The sequence below is a fragment of the Lutra lutra genome, chromosome 3 (assembly GCF_902655055.1).
Source record: "Lutra lutra chromosome 3, mLutLut1.2, whole genome shotgun sequence".
In the NCBI taxonomy this organism is placed as follows: Eukaryota; Metazoa; Chordata; class Mammalia; order Carnivora; family Mustelidae; genus Lutra; species Lutra lutra.
In genome coordinates this window covers 48,174,424-48,191,211 of record NC_062280.1, presented here as the reverse complement: position 1 = coordinate 48,191,211, position 16,788 = coordinate 48,174,424, and the positions used below count along the sequence as shown (strand labels likewise).

The 16,788-nt window shown below is 41.4% G+C and overlaps 1 protein-coding gene across 1 annotated transcript in view; it reads left to right on the top strand.

Moving 5' to 3' along the window:
* Positions 1–16,788, top strand: part of LOC125095101 (contactin-associated protein-like 4) — a 133,870-nt gene that overhangs the window by 114,266 nt on the left and 2,816 nt on the right. The window contains exons 19-22 of the mRNA XM_047721057.1: positions 5,457–5,696; positions 10,842–11,066; positions 12,696–12,829; positions 13,654–13,741. Coding sequence (XP_047577013.1) covers positions 5,457–5,696; positions 10,842–11,066; positions 12,696–12,829; positions 13,654–13,741 — 687 coding nt within the window. The remainder of the gene's footprint in view (positions 1–5,456; positions 5,697–10,841; positions 11,067–12,695; positions 12,830–13,653; positions 13,742–16,788) is intronic.

The following is a 16,788-nucleotide window of genomic DNA, read 5'->3' as shown; positions in this document are numbered from 1 at the left end:
CTAGTACTATGTTGAATGGCAGTGGTGATAACGGACATCCCTGCCATGTTCCTGACCTTAGCGGAAAAGCTTTCAGTTTTTCTCCATTGAGAATGATATTTGCGGTGGGTTTTTCATAGATGGCTTTGATAATATTGAGGGTTGTGCCCTCTATCCCTACACTTTGAAGAGTTTTGATCAGGAAGGGATGCTGTACTTTGTCAAATGCTTTTTCAGCATCTATGGAGAGTATCATATGGTTCTTGTTCTTTCTTTTATTAATGTGTTGTATCACATTGATTGATTTGCGGATGTTGAACCAACCTTGCAGCCCTGGAATAAATCCCATTTGGTCGTGGTGAATAATCCTTTTAATGTACTGTTGAATCCTATTGGCTAGTATTTTGGTGAGAATTTTTGCATCTGTGTTCATCAAGGATATTGGTCTGTAGTTCTCTTTTTTGATGGGATCCTTGTCTGGTTTTGGGATCAAGGTGATGCTGGCCTCATAAAATGAGTTTGGAAGTTTTCCTTCTATTTCTATTTTTTGGAACAGTTTCAGAATAGAAAATAGTTCTTCTTTAAATGTTTGGTAGAATTCCCCCAGGAAGCCGTCTGGCCCTGGGCTTTTGTTTGTTTGGAGATTTTTGATGACTGTTTCAATCTCCTTACTGGTTATGGGTCTGTTCAGGCTTTCTATTTCTTCCTGGTTCAGTTGTGGTAGTTTATATGTCTCTAGGAATGCATCCATTTCTTCCAGATTGTCAAATTTGTTTGCGTAGAATTGCTCATAGTATGTTCTTATAATTGTCTGTATTTCTTTGGTATTCGTTGTGATCTCTCCTCTTTCATTCATGATTTTATTTATTTGGGTCCTTTCTCTTTTCTTTTTGATAAGTCTGGCCAGGGGTTTATCAATCTTATTAATTCTTTCAAAGAACCAGCTCCTAGTTTCGTTGATTTGTTCTATTGTTTTTTTGGTTTCTATTTCATTGATTTCTGCTCTAATCTTTATGATTTCTCTTCTCCTGCTGGGTTTAGTGTTTCTTTCTTGTTCTTTCTCCAGCTCCTTTTGGTGTGGGGTTAGGTTGTGTACTTGAGACCTTTCTTGTTTCTTGAAAAAGGCTTGTACCACTATATATTTTCCTCTCAGGACTGTCTTTGTTGTGTCGCACAGATTTTGAACCGTTGTGTTTTCATTATCATTTGTTTCCATGAATTTTTTCAATTCTTCTTTAATTTCCTGGGTGACCCATTCATTCTTTGGAAGGATGCTGTTTAGTTTCCATGTATTTGGGTTCTTTCCAAATTTCCTCTTGTGATTGAGTTCTAGCTTCAGAGCATTGTGGTCTGAAAATATGCAGGGAATGATCCCAATCTTTTGATACCAGTTGAGACCTGAGTTAGGACTGAGGATGTGATCTATTCTGGAGAATGTTCCATGTGCACTAGAGAAGAATGTGTATTCTGTTGCTTTGGGATGAAATGTTCTGAATATATCTGTGATATCCATCTGGTCCAGTGTGTCATTTAAGGCCTTTATTTCCTTGTTGATCTTTTGCTTGGATGATCTGTCCATTTCAGTGAGGGGAGTGTTAAAATCCCCTACTATTATTGTATTCTTGTCGATGTGTTTCTTTGATTTTGTTAATTGGTTTATATAGTTGGCTGCTCCCACGTTAGGGGCATAGATATTTAAAATTGTTAGATCTTCTTGTTGGACAGTTCCTTTGAGTATGATATAGTGTCCTTCCTCATCTCTTATTATAGTCTTTGGCTTAAAATCTAATTGATCTGCTATAAGGATTGCCACTCCTGCTTTCTTCTGATGCCCATTAGCATGGTAAATTCTTTTCCACCCCTTCACTTTAAACCTGGAGGTGTCTTCGGGTTTAAGATGAGTTTCTTGTAGGCAACATATAGATGGGTTTTGTTTTTTTATCCATTCTGATACCCTGTGTCTTTTGATTGGGGCATTTAGCCCATTAACATTCAGGGTAAGTATTGAGAGATATGAATTTAGTGCCATTGTATTGCCTGTAAGGTGACTGTTATTGTATATTGTCTCTGTTTCTTTCTGATCTACTACTTTTAGGGTCTCTCTTTGCTTAGAGGACCCCTTTCAATATTTCCTGTAGAGCTGGTTTGGTGTTTGCAAATTCTTTCAGTTTTTGTTTGTCCTGGAAGCTTTTAATCTCTCCGTCTATTTCAATGATAGCCTAGCTGGATATAGTATTCTTGGCTGCATGTTTTTCTCATTTAGTACTCTGAATAGATCATGCCAGCTCTTTCTGGCCTGCCAGGTCTCTGTGGATAAGTCTGCTGCCAATCTAATATTTTTACCATTGTACGTTACAGACTTCTTTTCCCGGGCTGCTTTCAGGATCTTTTCTTTGTCACTAAGACTTGTAAATTTTACTATTAGGTGACGGGGTGTGGACCTATTCTTATTGATTTTGAGGGGGGTTCTCTGAACCTCCTGGATTTTGATGCTTGTTCCCTTTGCCATATTGGGGAAATTCTCTCCAATAATTCTCTCCAATATACCTTCTCTTCCCCTCTCTGTTTCCTCTTCTTCTAGAATCTCAATTATTCTAATGTTGTTTCGTCTTATGTTGTCACTTATCTCTCGAATTCTCCCCTCGTGGTCCAGTAGCTGTTTGTCCCTCTTTTGCTCAGCTTCTTTATTCTCTGTCATTTGGTCTTCTATATCGCTAATTCTTTCTTCTGCCTCATTTATCCTAGCAGTGAGAGCCTCCATTATTTATTGCACCTCATTAATAGCTTTTTTGATTTCAACTTGGTTAGATTTTAGTTCTTTTATTTCTCCAGAAAGGGCTTTTATATCTCCCGAGAGGGTTGCTTTAATATCTTCCATGCCTTTTTCAAGCCCGGCTAGAACCTTGAGAATCATCATTCTGAACTCTATATCTGACATATTACCAATGTCTGTATTGATTAGGTCCCTAGCCTTCGGTACTGCCTCTTGTTCTTTTTTTTGTGGTGAATTTTTCTGCCTTGTCATTTTGTCCAGATAAGAGTATATGAAGGAGCAAGTAAAATACTAAAAGGATGGCAAAGACCCCAGGAAAATATGCTTTAACCAAATCAGAAGAGATTCCCAAATCGTGGGGGGAGGGGGGAGAAAGGGGATAGAAAGAGGTTCAGAAAAAAAAAATTAAAAAAAGAAAACGAATAAATAAAAAATATAAAAAAGATATATATATATATATATATATATTAGATAAACTAGTTTAAAAAGTTAAAAAAGAAAAAGGTAAAAGTTAAAAAAATTAGCAGAAAAAGAAAAAAAAGAAAAAATTGAAGAAGAAAAAAAATTAAATTAACTGTAAGACTAAAGAATCTTGGGGAGAAAGCAATGAGTTCCATGCTTTGCTTTCTCCTCCTCTGGAATTCCGCTGCTCTCCTTGGTATTGAACCTGCACTCCTTGGTAGGTGAACTTGGTCCTGGCTGGATTTCTTGTTGATCTTCTGGGGGAGGGGCCTGTTGTAGTGATTCTCAAGTGTCTTTGCCCCAGGCGGAGTTGCAACTCGGCCCTTACCAGGGGCGGGGCTGGGTAATCTGCTTGGGTTTGCTTACCGGAGCTTTTGTTCCCTGAACGCTCTTCGTAGAGTTCCGGAGGACAGGGATGAAAATGGAGGCCTCCTGGTCTCCTGCCTGGAGGAGCCGAGAGCTCAGGGCCCCACTCCTCAGTGCATCCCCAGAGAACAGCGCCCAATTATTCCCGTCTCCCTGGCCTCCGGCTGCGCTCCAAGCTGACCGAGCCTGCGACCGGTTCAAGGTAACCCTGAGCTTAGAGTTCACTCCTTGGCTCTGTCTCTGTAGCCGGCTTCCCCGCTCTAATACCCGCAAGCTCTGCGACACTCAGACACCCCGGATCCTTCTGTGACCCTGCGGGACCTGAGGCCACACTGACCCCGTGTGGGCTTCACCCCAATTTAGCCTCTGGAGCAATGTCCCTCAGCGGAACAGATTTTTAAAAGTCCTGCTTTTGTGCTCCGTTACTCCGCCGCTTCCCGGGAGCCGGCCCCTCCCACAGCGGTCTATCTTCCCTTCACTTTGGATTCACTTCTCCACCAGTCCTACCTGTCAGAAAGTGGTTGATTTTCTGTTTCTAGAATTGCTGTTCTTCTCTTCGATCTCCCATTGGATTTGTAGGTGTTTGCAATCTTTAGATAAGCTATCTAGCTGATCTCCCACTACCTGAAGTAGTCTCAGCCTGCTACTTCACCATCTTGTCTCCTCCCTGGTCTTCAATTCATTTTGAGTTGATTTTTGTTTATGGTGTAAGGTAAGAGTCCAACTACATGTTTTTTGGGGGTTTTTTGTTGTTGTTTTTTTGTGGGGTTTTTTTGTTTTTTGGGGTTTTTTTTTTTTTTTTGCACGTGGATCCAGCTTCCCAATACCATTTATTAAAGAGCTTATCCTTTCTTCATTTGTATTCTTGGTGCCCTTGTTGAAGATTATTTGAGTGCGTATGATTTGTGTGAGTTTAATTCTGGGCTCTCTATTCTGCTACACTGGTCTTTTTACTTCTCTTCATGCCCATAACCTTTTATGATCCCTGTGGCTTTGTCACATAATTTGAAATCAGAAGGCATGATCTAAAGATTTCATTGGAGTCCTTTGGGGTATGTATGAATTTTTAGATTTTTTTTTTCTCTTTGTGAAAATGCCATTGGGATTCTGGTAGAGACTGCATCTGATCTGTAGATTGCTTTGGGTGGTAAAGACGTTTTGTCAATTCCTCTCCCAGTTCATGGATGTGGGCTATCATCCCCTTTAGCTATGTTTCCTCACAAATGGTGTTGGCTAACGCTGAGGTCAATGCTCTGGCGGGGCCCTCTGCAGACTTGCTGAGTTCACTGGGGAGACAAGCAACATTGGCCCCTAAACTCCCCAGGCAGAAAGCTGGAGTAATGGGAGAGCTTGAATTGTTATTTTCTCATGCCCAGGGCTGACCGCCATTTGTGTCCACATGCCCAGTGCCTTCAGAACTGTTGTTTGACATTTTTCTGGTTCTTTAAGTTATTTTCAAGGTGGGAGAGTAAATCCAGTCCCATTATTCCACTATTGCTGTAAATGGACATCTGGAGTTTTATGCTTAAAAAGATCCTTACGTTTTAGCTAATCATATCAATGTCCACCACATTCCATTATCATCATTACAATAATATTGATGTTTTATTAAGTCCCGCTCTATATTCTAATAAAACTAACTTAAAAATAAATTCCTCAGTTAACTAACAAGAAACCTGTTTAGAATAAACATTAAGCAAAGTCAAGCTGTTTAAAAAAAGTTTTTTCAGTGTCCTTGAATATCTCCCAACTGTGTCAAAATTTACATTTTGAAAATTCTATCTGTTCATAATGGTGTTTGAGGGCCCCAGTTTTGCGTCTTCCCATAGAGCCCTGGCTGCACGGGATCTGGACTGCATCCTGTGCTCTGTTTCAGGAGGCACGGCCACCAGACAGAGAGGCTTCCTGGGGTGCATCCGATCCTTGCAGCTGAACGGGAAGGCGCTGGACCTGGAGGAGAGGGCACAGGTCACCCCGGGGGTGCAGCCTGGCTGTCCAGGGCACTGCAGCACCTACGGGCATCTGTGTCACAACGGGGGGCGCTGCCAGGAGAGACCCCGGGGGTTCTCCTGCAACTGCGAGCTCTCTGCTTTCTCAGGGCCCTTCTGCACACAGGGTGAGTGTGGACCTGCCAGGAGGAGGGGGCTGCTGGGGGTGTGTGGACCCTGAGCCTCTTCTCCTCCATCATTCCATGAATGTATTCAGTTCCCAAATACCTTCTGCAAATCACTCTTTTACAACTAATCTCATTTTATTGGAAAGAAATGTGACTCCTCGAAAAGACAGGGCCGACAACTGTGAAATCTAATGTCAATTCTGTGATTTTCCGGAAACACCGTCTGAGCCTCCTTACTCCTACCTCGGGCCTATGCTCTGAGATAACACGTGTTGGAAGTCTGTCTTGTGCAGCTCTGGTTATTTCAATATTATTGCATAAAGTAATGGCTTCAAGTTGTACGGGAAGAATTTTCCTCCAAAAATATATTTTATTGACACAATAAATACATTTCCCATTTATACTAAGATGGCTGAAATAGATCCACTTAAACATTTTGCTCCGAGGTTTACTGATGACCTCTTATTACAGTGAAAATGACAGAATCTTTTTAGTCTCATTCTGAGAGGTCACAAGCCATTCATTGAAATGACTGAGCTGATTGTAGCAGGGACACAATTCTTGTAATGTTCTTATGAGGTTTATACTTTCATAGACACTCACAGAATCTAAAATCCATGCTCACCAAAATAAATGTCAACGCTTCCATTCAGGAATCTCTGAGCTGTTGCCTTTTGAACTTAAAAGCCCCTGGGTTTTAGAGTACAAACCTGGGAACCAAACTGGATCAGTTCTTGATTTTCAGAAGAATAAGCAGCCTAGAACTGGCGGGAGCACAGTCACAGAAGCGATATGTGAAGATGAATGTGTGAGGGTAATGGGTATCCCCATTCCAGGTCACTTTTCACCTTCGCAGGCAAAATCCACTTGTAGTCCTGTTGACAGAGTCGAGTGGCCACACGGACAGCTGCGGGGAAGGGAAGCCGAGCGCTGGATGCAAGGAGACCAGAGCGGAGGAGCCCCCAGATTTGCTCGTGGTCTTCGCCCAAACCCTTGGCGAACACCCACATGGGCAGACTCAGGAAGACCTCCGACGTGGCACCATGGCAGAGATGCAAGGGAGGCATGCCTGGGGAGACCGGGCTGAAGTGGGGGTGCATGCATGCCGTTCACCCACCAGAACGAACAGCAGCAACCACAGAAAAACAGAAACAAGAACCAACAAAATTAAGAAGATTTACAATGAGTTATCAACATTGTCTAGTTTTCAAAAAGTACTGAATGTGTAAAAGAAATCAAGAAATTATGTTGCATACGGGGAAAATGTAGTTAATAAGAATTGACTCTGAATACTGCCTTTTTTTTTTTTTGCTTTCTGCAGACAAAGACATTGAATCATGAGTATATCATATTCATCAATGGAATAAAATTCAGAGAAACAAAGAAAATAAGCCATCAACAAACAGATACACAACTTCAACAGACCAGGAATATCAACTGGCAGGAATATCAGAGCATAAAAATACAATTACTGCAGTTTTAAAAAATATTTGTAATCAGATGAGCTCAACAGGAGAAGGAACCTGTGAACTTGACAATAAGACAATAAAAATACTCCATTGGAAGAAGAGAAAAAAATGAAAAAATTTTGAAGAGTCTCAAAATCTTCTGACAACATCACTAATTAAATACTTTAATTCTAGACAATCTTTGAGTCAAAGAAGGACTCAAATGAAACTAAAAAATATTTTTAGGCAAAAATAAAAATATACCATATTAAAACTTGAGTTATACAACTGAAGTATTACTTAATGGGAAATTTATGACTATAAATTATTTTATTAGAAAACAATACAGGTATAAAAATCAATTATATAAGTTTCCAATTTAGGAATTTAAAGAAAGAACAAAATGAAATCCAAAGAAAGTAGAGGAGATAATAAAAATGAAGCAAAAACTAATGAAATAAAAATAGGCAAAGAAAAAAATCAATGCAATCATGATTGAAATAACTAGCATTATATAACTATGCCAATGCAATTAAAAGCTAATTCATAGAAGAGATCAATAAAATTGATAAATTTCTAACTCAATGCCCAAGAAAAAAGGAACAAGGACACAAATTATAAATATCAAAAATTAAAAATACCAAAGAAGATGCTACAAAAATTAAAGGGATAACAATGAAATATTGACAGACAATATTGACAGCATTATGACAATAAATTTCCAGACTTAGATTAAATGGACACGTTTCTTGAAAGACACAAATTACCAAAACAAAGCATAATAGATATAAAATCCCAATAACCTACAACTACTACAGAAATTAAATTTCTAATTAAAGTTCTTCCCACAATGAAAATTCCAGGACCAGAAGCTATTTGTTAGCAATTTCTACAGGAAAGATAATTCCAGTCTGATGCAGGCTGTTAGAGGACAGAAGGGAAGAGAAGCATTTTCTAATGCAATTCATGAGCCTTCTAATAGTTTGATACTAAAATCAAGTGAAGATTTTACAAGAAACAAAACAAGCAAAAAAAACTACAGAAATATACTCATGAATACTGACACAAAAACACTTAATAAAAAAATTACCAAACCAAATCAAATACTATAGGAAAAAATACATGAATAAGTGGGATTAATCCAAAAGGTGCAATGCTATTTTAGTTTTTAAAAATCTCAAGAAAGACCATATATCAACAGAATAAAAGAGAAAACAGAGAAGTATATACAGAAAATACATTTGAGGGGCACCTGGGTGGCTCAGTGGGTTAAGCCTCTGCCTTCAGCTCAGGTCATAATCTCAGGGTCCTGGGATCGAGACCTGCATCAGGCTCTCTGCTCAGCAGGGAGCCTGCTTCCCTTCTCTCTCTCTGCCTGCCTTTCTGCCTACTTGTGATCTCTGTCTGTCAAATAAATAAATAAAATCTTTTAAAAAAAAAAAATAAGAAGAAAAAAGAAAATACATTTGATGAGTTCACTATGAAATCTGGGAATATAAGGTAACTTCCCAACCGAACAAAGGATACCTAACATCATATCACTAACATATGTAGTGGTGCAAAATATTTTCCCTCTGCAACTGAATAAAGCAAAGATTTCTGTTCCCATCACTTCTTCCAATATGTTTGAGATCTTAGCCATTGTAATAAGTCAAGAAAAGGATATAAAGACTGTACATTTTAGAAAGAAGAAATAAAACTCTCTTTAGTCGTGGAGGATATAATTATCTATATAAAATATAGACAGTTCACAAAAACCTACTAGATTTAATGAGGGAGTTTAGTAAGGTCACAGAATACAAAGTCAATATACAAAATTCAAGTTAATTTTTATATACTAGTTATGAACAACTGGGGAAACTTTTAAAAAGAGTGAAATAAGTCAAGCAGAGAGAGTCAGTTATCATATGGTTTCACTTATTTGTGGAGCATAACAAATAGCATGGAGGACAAGGGGAGATGGAGAGGAGAAGGGAGTTGAGGGAAATTGGAAGGGGAGGTGAACCATGAGAGACTATGGACTCTGAAAAACAATCTGAGGGTTTTGAAGGGGCGGGGGGTGGGAGGTTGGGGGAACCAGGTGGTGGGTATTAGAGAGGGCACAGATTGCATGGAGCACTGGGTGCAGTGCAAAAACAATGAATACTGTTACGCTGAAAAGAAATAAAAAATTAAAATAAATAAATAAATAAAAATTTAAAAATAAATAAATCTTTAAAAAAAAGATTGTATTTGCAATAAAATTCAGAAACATGAAATATTTACAGACATGTGGAACAAGTAAGTGTAAGACCTGTCCACCTAAAATGACTAAAAGAAATTAACATCTAAAGAAATGGATGAACATACCATGTCAATGAACTGGATCACTCATTACTATCACTGTATCATTTATTACTAAACTGATATGTAGATTCAACACCCCCACTGATATTTTAACAGCATTGTAAATTAATTCTAAATTTTATATGGAAATGCATAAGGCCTTGGATTTCCAAAGCATTTTAAAAAGAATAAGTTATGGTGAAAAGAATAGAGAATCCATAAATGGGGTTGACACTTAAAACTTGACACTTAACCCACACTATATAAATATTAGCTTGAGACAAAAAAAAAATTTAAAAAACCATAATGTATGATTCCATTTATATGAAATTCTAGAATTAACTTAGAATAACAGAAAGCAAACCAGTGGCTGCCTCAGCATGGGGACTAAGGAAGAAACTGAATTGTGCTTCTTTGTGTCAAGAAGCACAAAGGGCAGAAGAAAATTGGAAATGTTCTGAATATTGACTGTGGATGTTGTTTCATGGGTATGCTCGTCTCCTAACACTCTGCAAATTTTACATTTTAAGTGGATGTGTTTATTGTCCCTAGTTATAGCACATTGAGCTCCACTAAGAAGGTATTTCCCCTCCTGTATGGCTCTGTATCCATATTCACAAAATGTAATCTGAATGTCTTCTTGCTGGTAAACATCACCCTAGAGGTCACCCTCATGAGCAAGAAGGAAAGAACTCTGATGTGATCTGGGTGTGGGTTTGCAGGGAGGTGATACAAGGGCCATGCCAGGAGGGGGCACCTGCTGTAGCCATGGAGATGCAGGGACTCCCAGTGGCTAAACTACCCAAGCCCTGCCCCCAACCACATGCACACACACAGAGGGCCTCATCTTATGTGGAAGGCCAACGACACTCTCTCATAAACAGATTAGGGAGGATCTTGGACAGTTTCTTCCCTCTCTCAAATCTGCAGTGATGCCACCAACACAGCTTTGCTTTTCCATCAAAATATTGACATGAGTGGACACTTGGTGGTAGTCTTGGAGGGAAAGGGCCTTCCACGTCCAGCCTTCATCATTGCTGGGCGAGACTGCTACCTGCAAAGTAAAAGACTAACACCAAGGAAAATGCAGGAAAGAAACAGAAGCGTGAGCAGACATCTGTGCCTGTTTAGTCCATATTCCACTGAGGAAGGAGCAGAGGCAGTTTCAACACTCAGACTTACTGAGGGCAGTCCTAAAACTGCAACAACGAAGGAAGCTACGGCTTCTGAGATGTGTGAGTGCTTATTTCATCATTCTCTGCCTTTTCATCTATTAAAATGTCCTGGAAATTAAAATACTTCAAAGGTCCATAAGTACACCTAAAATTAACCCTTGATCTTTTTTAACTTAAACATGTGCCTATCGTTTCAGAGGTTTCTGCACACTTTGGAGCTGGGTCCTCTGTGACTTACAATTTTCATGAATTTTATCCGTTAAGTACAAACTCCAGCCCCCATGCTGCTTCATTCCATGGGGACATGACGTTAGCTAGAGAGATGATCACATTCAGCTTCCAGACACTGCAAACCCCGAGCCTCCTGCTCTATGTGGACTCTTTCTACAACAAATACCTCTCTGTTATCTTGGCCAAAAATGGTGAGTCTCATCTGAGTGTTAGAAACATAAACTGTGTCGTTTGCACTGTACACATGTTCAGTGAATGAGGGAAAACTTTCATACTCTGCAAATGCCAGTTTGTTTTATTTTGCTTTGTTTTCCAGAACTACAAAAATATTGTTTCGAATGTATCCTTTCAGTAATTATATTAAGATTCTTCTAGAAAATTTTTGATGAATTTGCATATCTCGGGTAAACAGAAATGTTACTATCACTGGAAGCTCTTTATTGGAAGTATAATGTGTCTGGTTATATGTGGAAAATATTTCCTTCTTCTAAGCAAAGGGGAGAATTAAGGTGGGTGCCAACACAATAAGGTCATGCAAAAATGACTCCCTGAGCTCCCAGTGAACGGTGGGTTTACTCTGTCCATGGTTCTGAAGTAAATTTTTCCATATCCACTTGACAATTAAAGGTACAATACAAACTCAGCCAACAACTCTGCTTCCAGTGGGAAAATAAAGCACAGCCTTAGGCATTTCAAATAGAAAGTCAGGGCACTAATTCAGCATCTGGGAAAACTTGCCAAACTCTCTGGCAGGCAGGATTTGGGCACAGCCCACCTGATGGGTAGAAGCAGGGCACTGAACTTTTGTGGAGCAGCTCACGCTGCACCATGGGGAATCTCATGTCCTACAAAGAGCTTATTACTGTATTCCACTTCTGCATCCTCTGGTCATGCCAGCAGATTTTAGAAATAAAGCCTCCATGTGTGCATAAACAAATATATTTGTTTCTATAAAAACAAAAATAAATAGCATGTTGCCAATCATCTCAAATGTGACCCCAAGTAGCAATGGTTGCAGGCTTAAGCTATAAACCACCTGAAAGGCAGCAGCATTTCATCATCCCATAAGAAGGAGCCCGGGGAAGGGCACAGTGGATTCCCTGCCAGTGAGAAGGCAAGGGGAATAAACCCTAGGGGTGCCTTCCGTCATTCACTTTCCTCACCATCTGCAGCATCTTTTGTGACTCCTCAGGCCTCTCAGGCCTCCCATATCCCCTGGCTCCACAGCAGCTTCCAGGACCAGCCACATTCTCTTGTAACTCACAATTCAGATTTGGGAAATAAGACCAAAGAAGGCCAGACTAGGAAGACCGAGACTTCAGCATTCCTTAATGCTCCTTTTGCAAAGCTGGAGCAGAATTCAGACATTAGCCTCTGTTAGAGTTGGGTGCTTTCTTTCGGAGAATTGAGAATTGTGGGAACGAGCACTCTTTTTTTTTAAGGTCTTATTTATTTATTTGACAGTGAGAGAGAGAACACAAGCAGGGGGAGTGGGAGAGGGAGAAGCAGGCTTCCCACTGAGCAGGGAGCCCGATGCAGGGCTCAATCCCAGGACTCCGGGATCATGACCTGAGCTGAAGGCAGACGCTTAAAGACTGAGCCACCCAGGCACCCTGGAAAGAACACTCTTATTAACACCTTTGTCTTGAGTTAAAAATGGTGTCATCAGAATGGAGACCAGCCATGCGTCACGTGAACTGTGAATAGACTCAGAGCACAAATGTTGTTTCTAGAACCAATGAAATAATAATTTCTCTGGAGTATAGAAAGGCAGTTTTAAGACATTTTATTGTTTAAATATGCTATTTTTTCTATTCTAGGGAGTTTGCAGATTAGGTATAAGCTGGGTCTACATCAGGATCCTGATGTCTTTAACTTTAACTTCAAGAACATGGCGGACGGGCACCTCCACCACGTTAAGATCAACAGAGAAGAAGGAGTGGTCTTTGTAGAGGTAAGAGCATCATCAGCCCAACAGTAATGAACCTCCTACCTCCCCACTCACAGTGTGTCCCTTACAGCAAAATTTTGATAAAGAGGCATAATGCAAAATTTCCTTCTCTGTGTTAATCTCTCTTGTGCTGTAGACAAGAAATCACAATCCAGGATTTTTGTTTGTTTAGTAATGAAAACCTGCCAAACACAGTTAAATTTTAACTGCTTAAACTTTCCCTCATTTATTTTAATTGACTTAATATGAAATGTTGTCTATGTTATCACGGTAAGTAACAGGTGGGGCATTTGTAAATGATCTTCCAGTGGGAATCCATAAGAGTACAAATGTTATGACAATTAAATATATGACTTTAATAAAATACAGTTATGATTAAAATGTGCATAACTAACAAAAGATACTTGAGTCATTGTAGAGTAAGTGCAATTACATACTGTCAGCACTTTTGAAAAAAAACCTTAGTGTATTTGCTCTCTAGATGGATAACCTACTTTGGCTTTTACTCTTTAGGTTATATTTTGAGATACGTAAAAGCTTTGGATGTTTGGATATTTTTGTGGGTTCCACCAAATACGGATCATTCATCTCGTGTCAGGAAGCAATAAGGATCATGGAGAAACGGGGGTAGGGGGGATGGGCAGCCGGGATCTGAGATGCCATGAAGGTTGCTCATGAGCTGGCGTTCCAATGTCAGATGACGAGCTTCTAACATGGGGTTTTCCCATCAGGTGTAGCCCTGTGTTTCCATTCCATGGCTTCCCTTTGCTTCTTGCCATGTCACTGACAAATGACAAGTGTGTTGGTGTTTTCTTCTCATGGGGCAGGTGGACCAGAAAGCCCGGAGTCAAGTGAGCCTGACCTCTGGCATGGAATTCAACGCCGTCAAATCCCTTGTGCTGGGCAAGATATTAGGCAAGTAGATGCAGAGCTCCCCACCCTGTGCCCCCTCCCTGGGTCACAGTGTCATGACACTAACACAGAAGCAAGCTCCTTGTTTTATTTTCATTAGATCATCCATGTCAATCAAGGCAGAAACCCTACTGGATCTGGGTTGCCCATAATCTTGAGAGCACAGTTCCCACAGATGAGCAAGTAAACAGGACTGAGAACAGCTACACACTCCTGTCCCTCGTTCTGCTGTTACCACAAGGACCACGGTGACTCCCTGACCTCAGAGAGGGATAGTGGTCCAAACAGACAGAGTTCACAGGTCCATAACCCTACCCAGGGTGGTGGGGGTCTGCAGAGAGCACACGTGTGTGGTCAGGATGGCGCCTGGCAGTGGTGCACGGATGCTCCCTGCCCAGTGACCACGCCCCCCAGAGGAGCCTTTCATGCCGCCTGGTCTCCTTGGCCACAGCTGGAGCGTTGGTGAAAGCAGTGGCATCTAGGGGTTGGGTGGGCATTCTTTAAGCCTCCCCCCCTTGTCCCCAGGTATTCGAGTGAAAGCAGGTAAGACTTAGGAGGACTTGCTTTTTAGTTATAAACTGTAAACACCATGGATGTTCACATATTACTTTGGGAGAAGGCTCTCAAGTTTGTTTCCTATCCCTCATCTTGTTTGCCACTAACAGGATAGACTTTATCAGAGGTGATGATTTTTCATCTCTTCCTTTGTTGTATCTATATTCCCGAGTCTTTCACATTTTCCTCATATGTAGGCTCAAAGTCGGGGGCATGCAAACTACACACGGGTAGACAATAGAAGAATAATCACTGAAAACAATGATAGCTAGGTTTTTAAGTCTCTGTTGATATGTTTTCCAACACTATGTTGGGCATTAAAAGGATGCATCCCATTCCTCAGCCAACATGGAAAATGTCATGAATTGTAATGTTCCAACAGCTCGTTTCATTGAAGAGAAGAAAAGTAATGTGTGAAAAGTCCTATTTATATAGTACGAGTTTAACTGAAAATCCAAACCGAGCCAGATAGATACATAGAGGCTGGTTTGAATATAATATATAGATATATAATTTTTCAGTTAAGGTTGCATTATAGGAGGAGGCAAATTTTACATAAATGCACACATATTTTATACACACATATAAAACTTACTTTCAAGATACATGTACAATGACAAAGTTGATTTAAAATGGTGATTCTGAATGTGTGGTTAAAACGCTGATGATCCTAATGGATAAGAAGATTTGTCTGTGGAGTCCTGACGGCAAGGTCTGCTGCAGTCCACGCTTCAGGAACAGGGCCGGGGCTCCCACAGAACATGGCAAGAGCAAAGCAGAGTTGTTATTTCTCATCCCAAACCCACAGTCCGGCAATCACTAACTGACCTCAGAGCGTCCCAGGTTGTCAGCACGTGTCAACGACCCCTGTCCCAGGGTGGCTGCACCCCAGCACAAGGGTCCCAGGACTCAGGGCATGCGTAGAGGACAAGCATGGAAGGCAACATACGTACTGTGGAGGATGAGAAGTGGACAAACATTTGAAGAAGGGAAGACTCACCCACAGCTTTGTGACATGATGGAGCCATGGGCTCCAGGAACAGGGGTGTGGGGAGCAGAGCCCATAAAGCCTGTGAGCACCACAGTCCAAGGACTGACTTTACTCCCATGACACATGGTGCTGCTGAGTCCGTGGTCTGACCCTGCTGCTGGGGCAAGGGAGACGGGCCCCGTCAGAGATGCTGACCATGACCCATGTTGGCAGCAGAGGTGGGAGAGGAGGGGAGGGGAGAGCATCCCTCCTGAGGTAGGGCAGGACAGGTGAGGCCCAGCTCTGCACCTGCTGGGACTAGGGTGTCTGTCAAGGCTGGTGAAGTCGAGTGAGGCACACGGCCACTGATGTGTGTGATATCTGACTTTGCATTCCGCCATGGAGGTCAGAGGGGAGACTGGCTGTGACATGTGGAGTTTAATTTCCTCCCTGATAGCAGCATGTACTTTATTCCTTTTTTTAAAAAAAGCTATGACACAGAATTTGTCTTTAATCCTAAATAGTCAAAGCCCATGGACTATCCCAGCCTCTCCTGACCAATAGCCCCAGCAGGGGCCATCTGGACCCCAGGGACCCCACTGTGTTGGAGGTGGGGCAGACCCAGGCCCCATCTTGTGCCCCACTGAGCTCTCCTCCAGCCCTGTGGGCAGTCAGTGGCTTTGTCTAAACGAAGTGAGCAGATGACAATCCCAGAGATGTCCAGGTTCTATGACCTGAGCCGGGGCTGAATTTTTGTTGAATTGTGGCTTTCCACACCTGGAGGGAAGGAGGAGGTCTTTTTCCGGGGAGCTGAGCAATCACCCATTGGGAAAGCAGTATCGACCAAGTGCCTCTGTTCAATAAATTACAGCCGTTGCTGGGGCGGCTGTGGTCCAAACACAGGAATCCCCAGACCCTGAGCTCAAACACGGAATAGCACACAAGGTAACAAAGTTACTGCACATTAAGCATTGTTTAAGAACACTGACAAGGGTTACTTTAAAAAAAGAAAGAAAAAAAAAAAACACTTTATGTTCAAAAGCAACATTGAAGTTAGTGACACAAAGGCCCTGTGACATAGCAAAATGTAGTCTGACCAAGCAGGGCAATGGCCCAGGTCACACGGAGCACAGCGAAGGAAAGCAAGTATGTAGTATGTCCCCTCGAGTCACATAGGTAAGGAGCGTCAGGCTGGAACAAAGCGCACGGATGCTCGTCCTACTAGTCAGACTCGAGCACAGCTGACGTTCGGGCCAAGCGGGAGAGTTTAAAGCCGAAACAACAGGGATTCATGACATTTAAAATAAAAATTCATTTACCATACACACGAAGGCACGGATTCTGACCAAGGTCTAACGATACTTCCCACGTCTTGATAGTTTTATTTGAAGATTTGTCTTGCCAGAAGCCAAACAAAACTTCCAAAGCATTTTGCGAGCCCAGGAAAACTGCAGCTCTGTATTCTGGGCGGCAGAATACAGAGGCTCCCGGGCTCCCGGGCTCGGCTGCATGGCACTGATGCCCA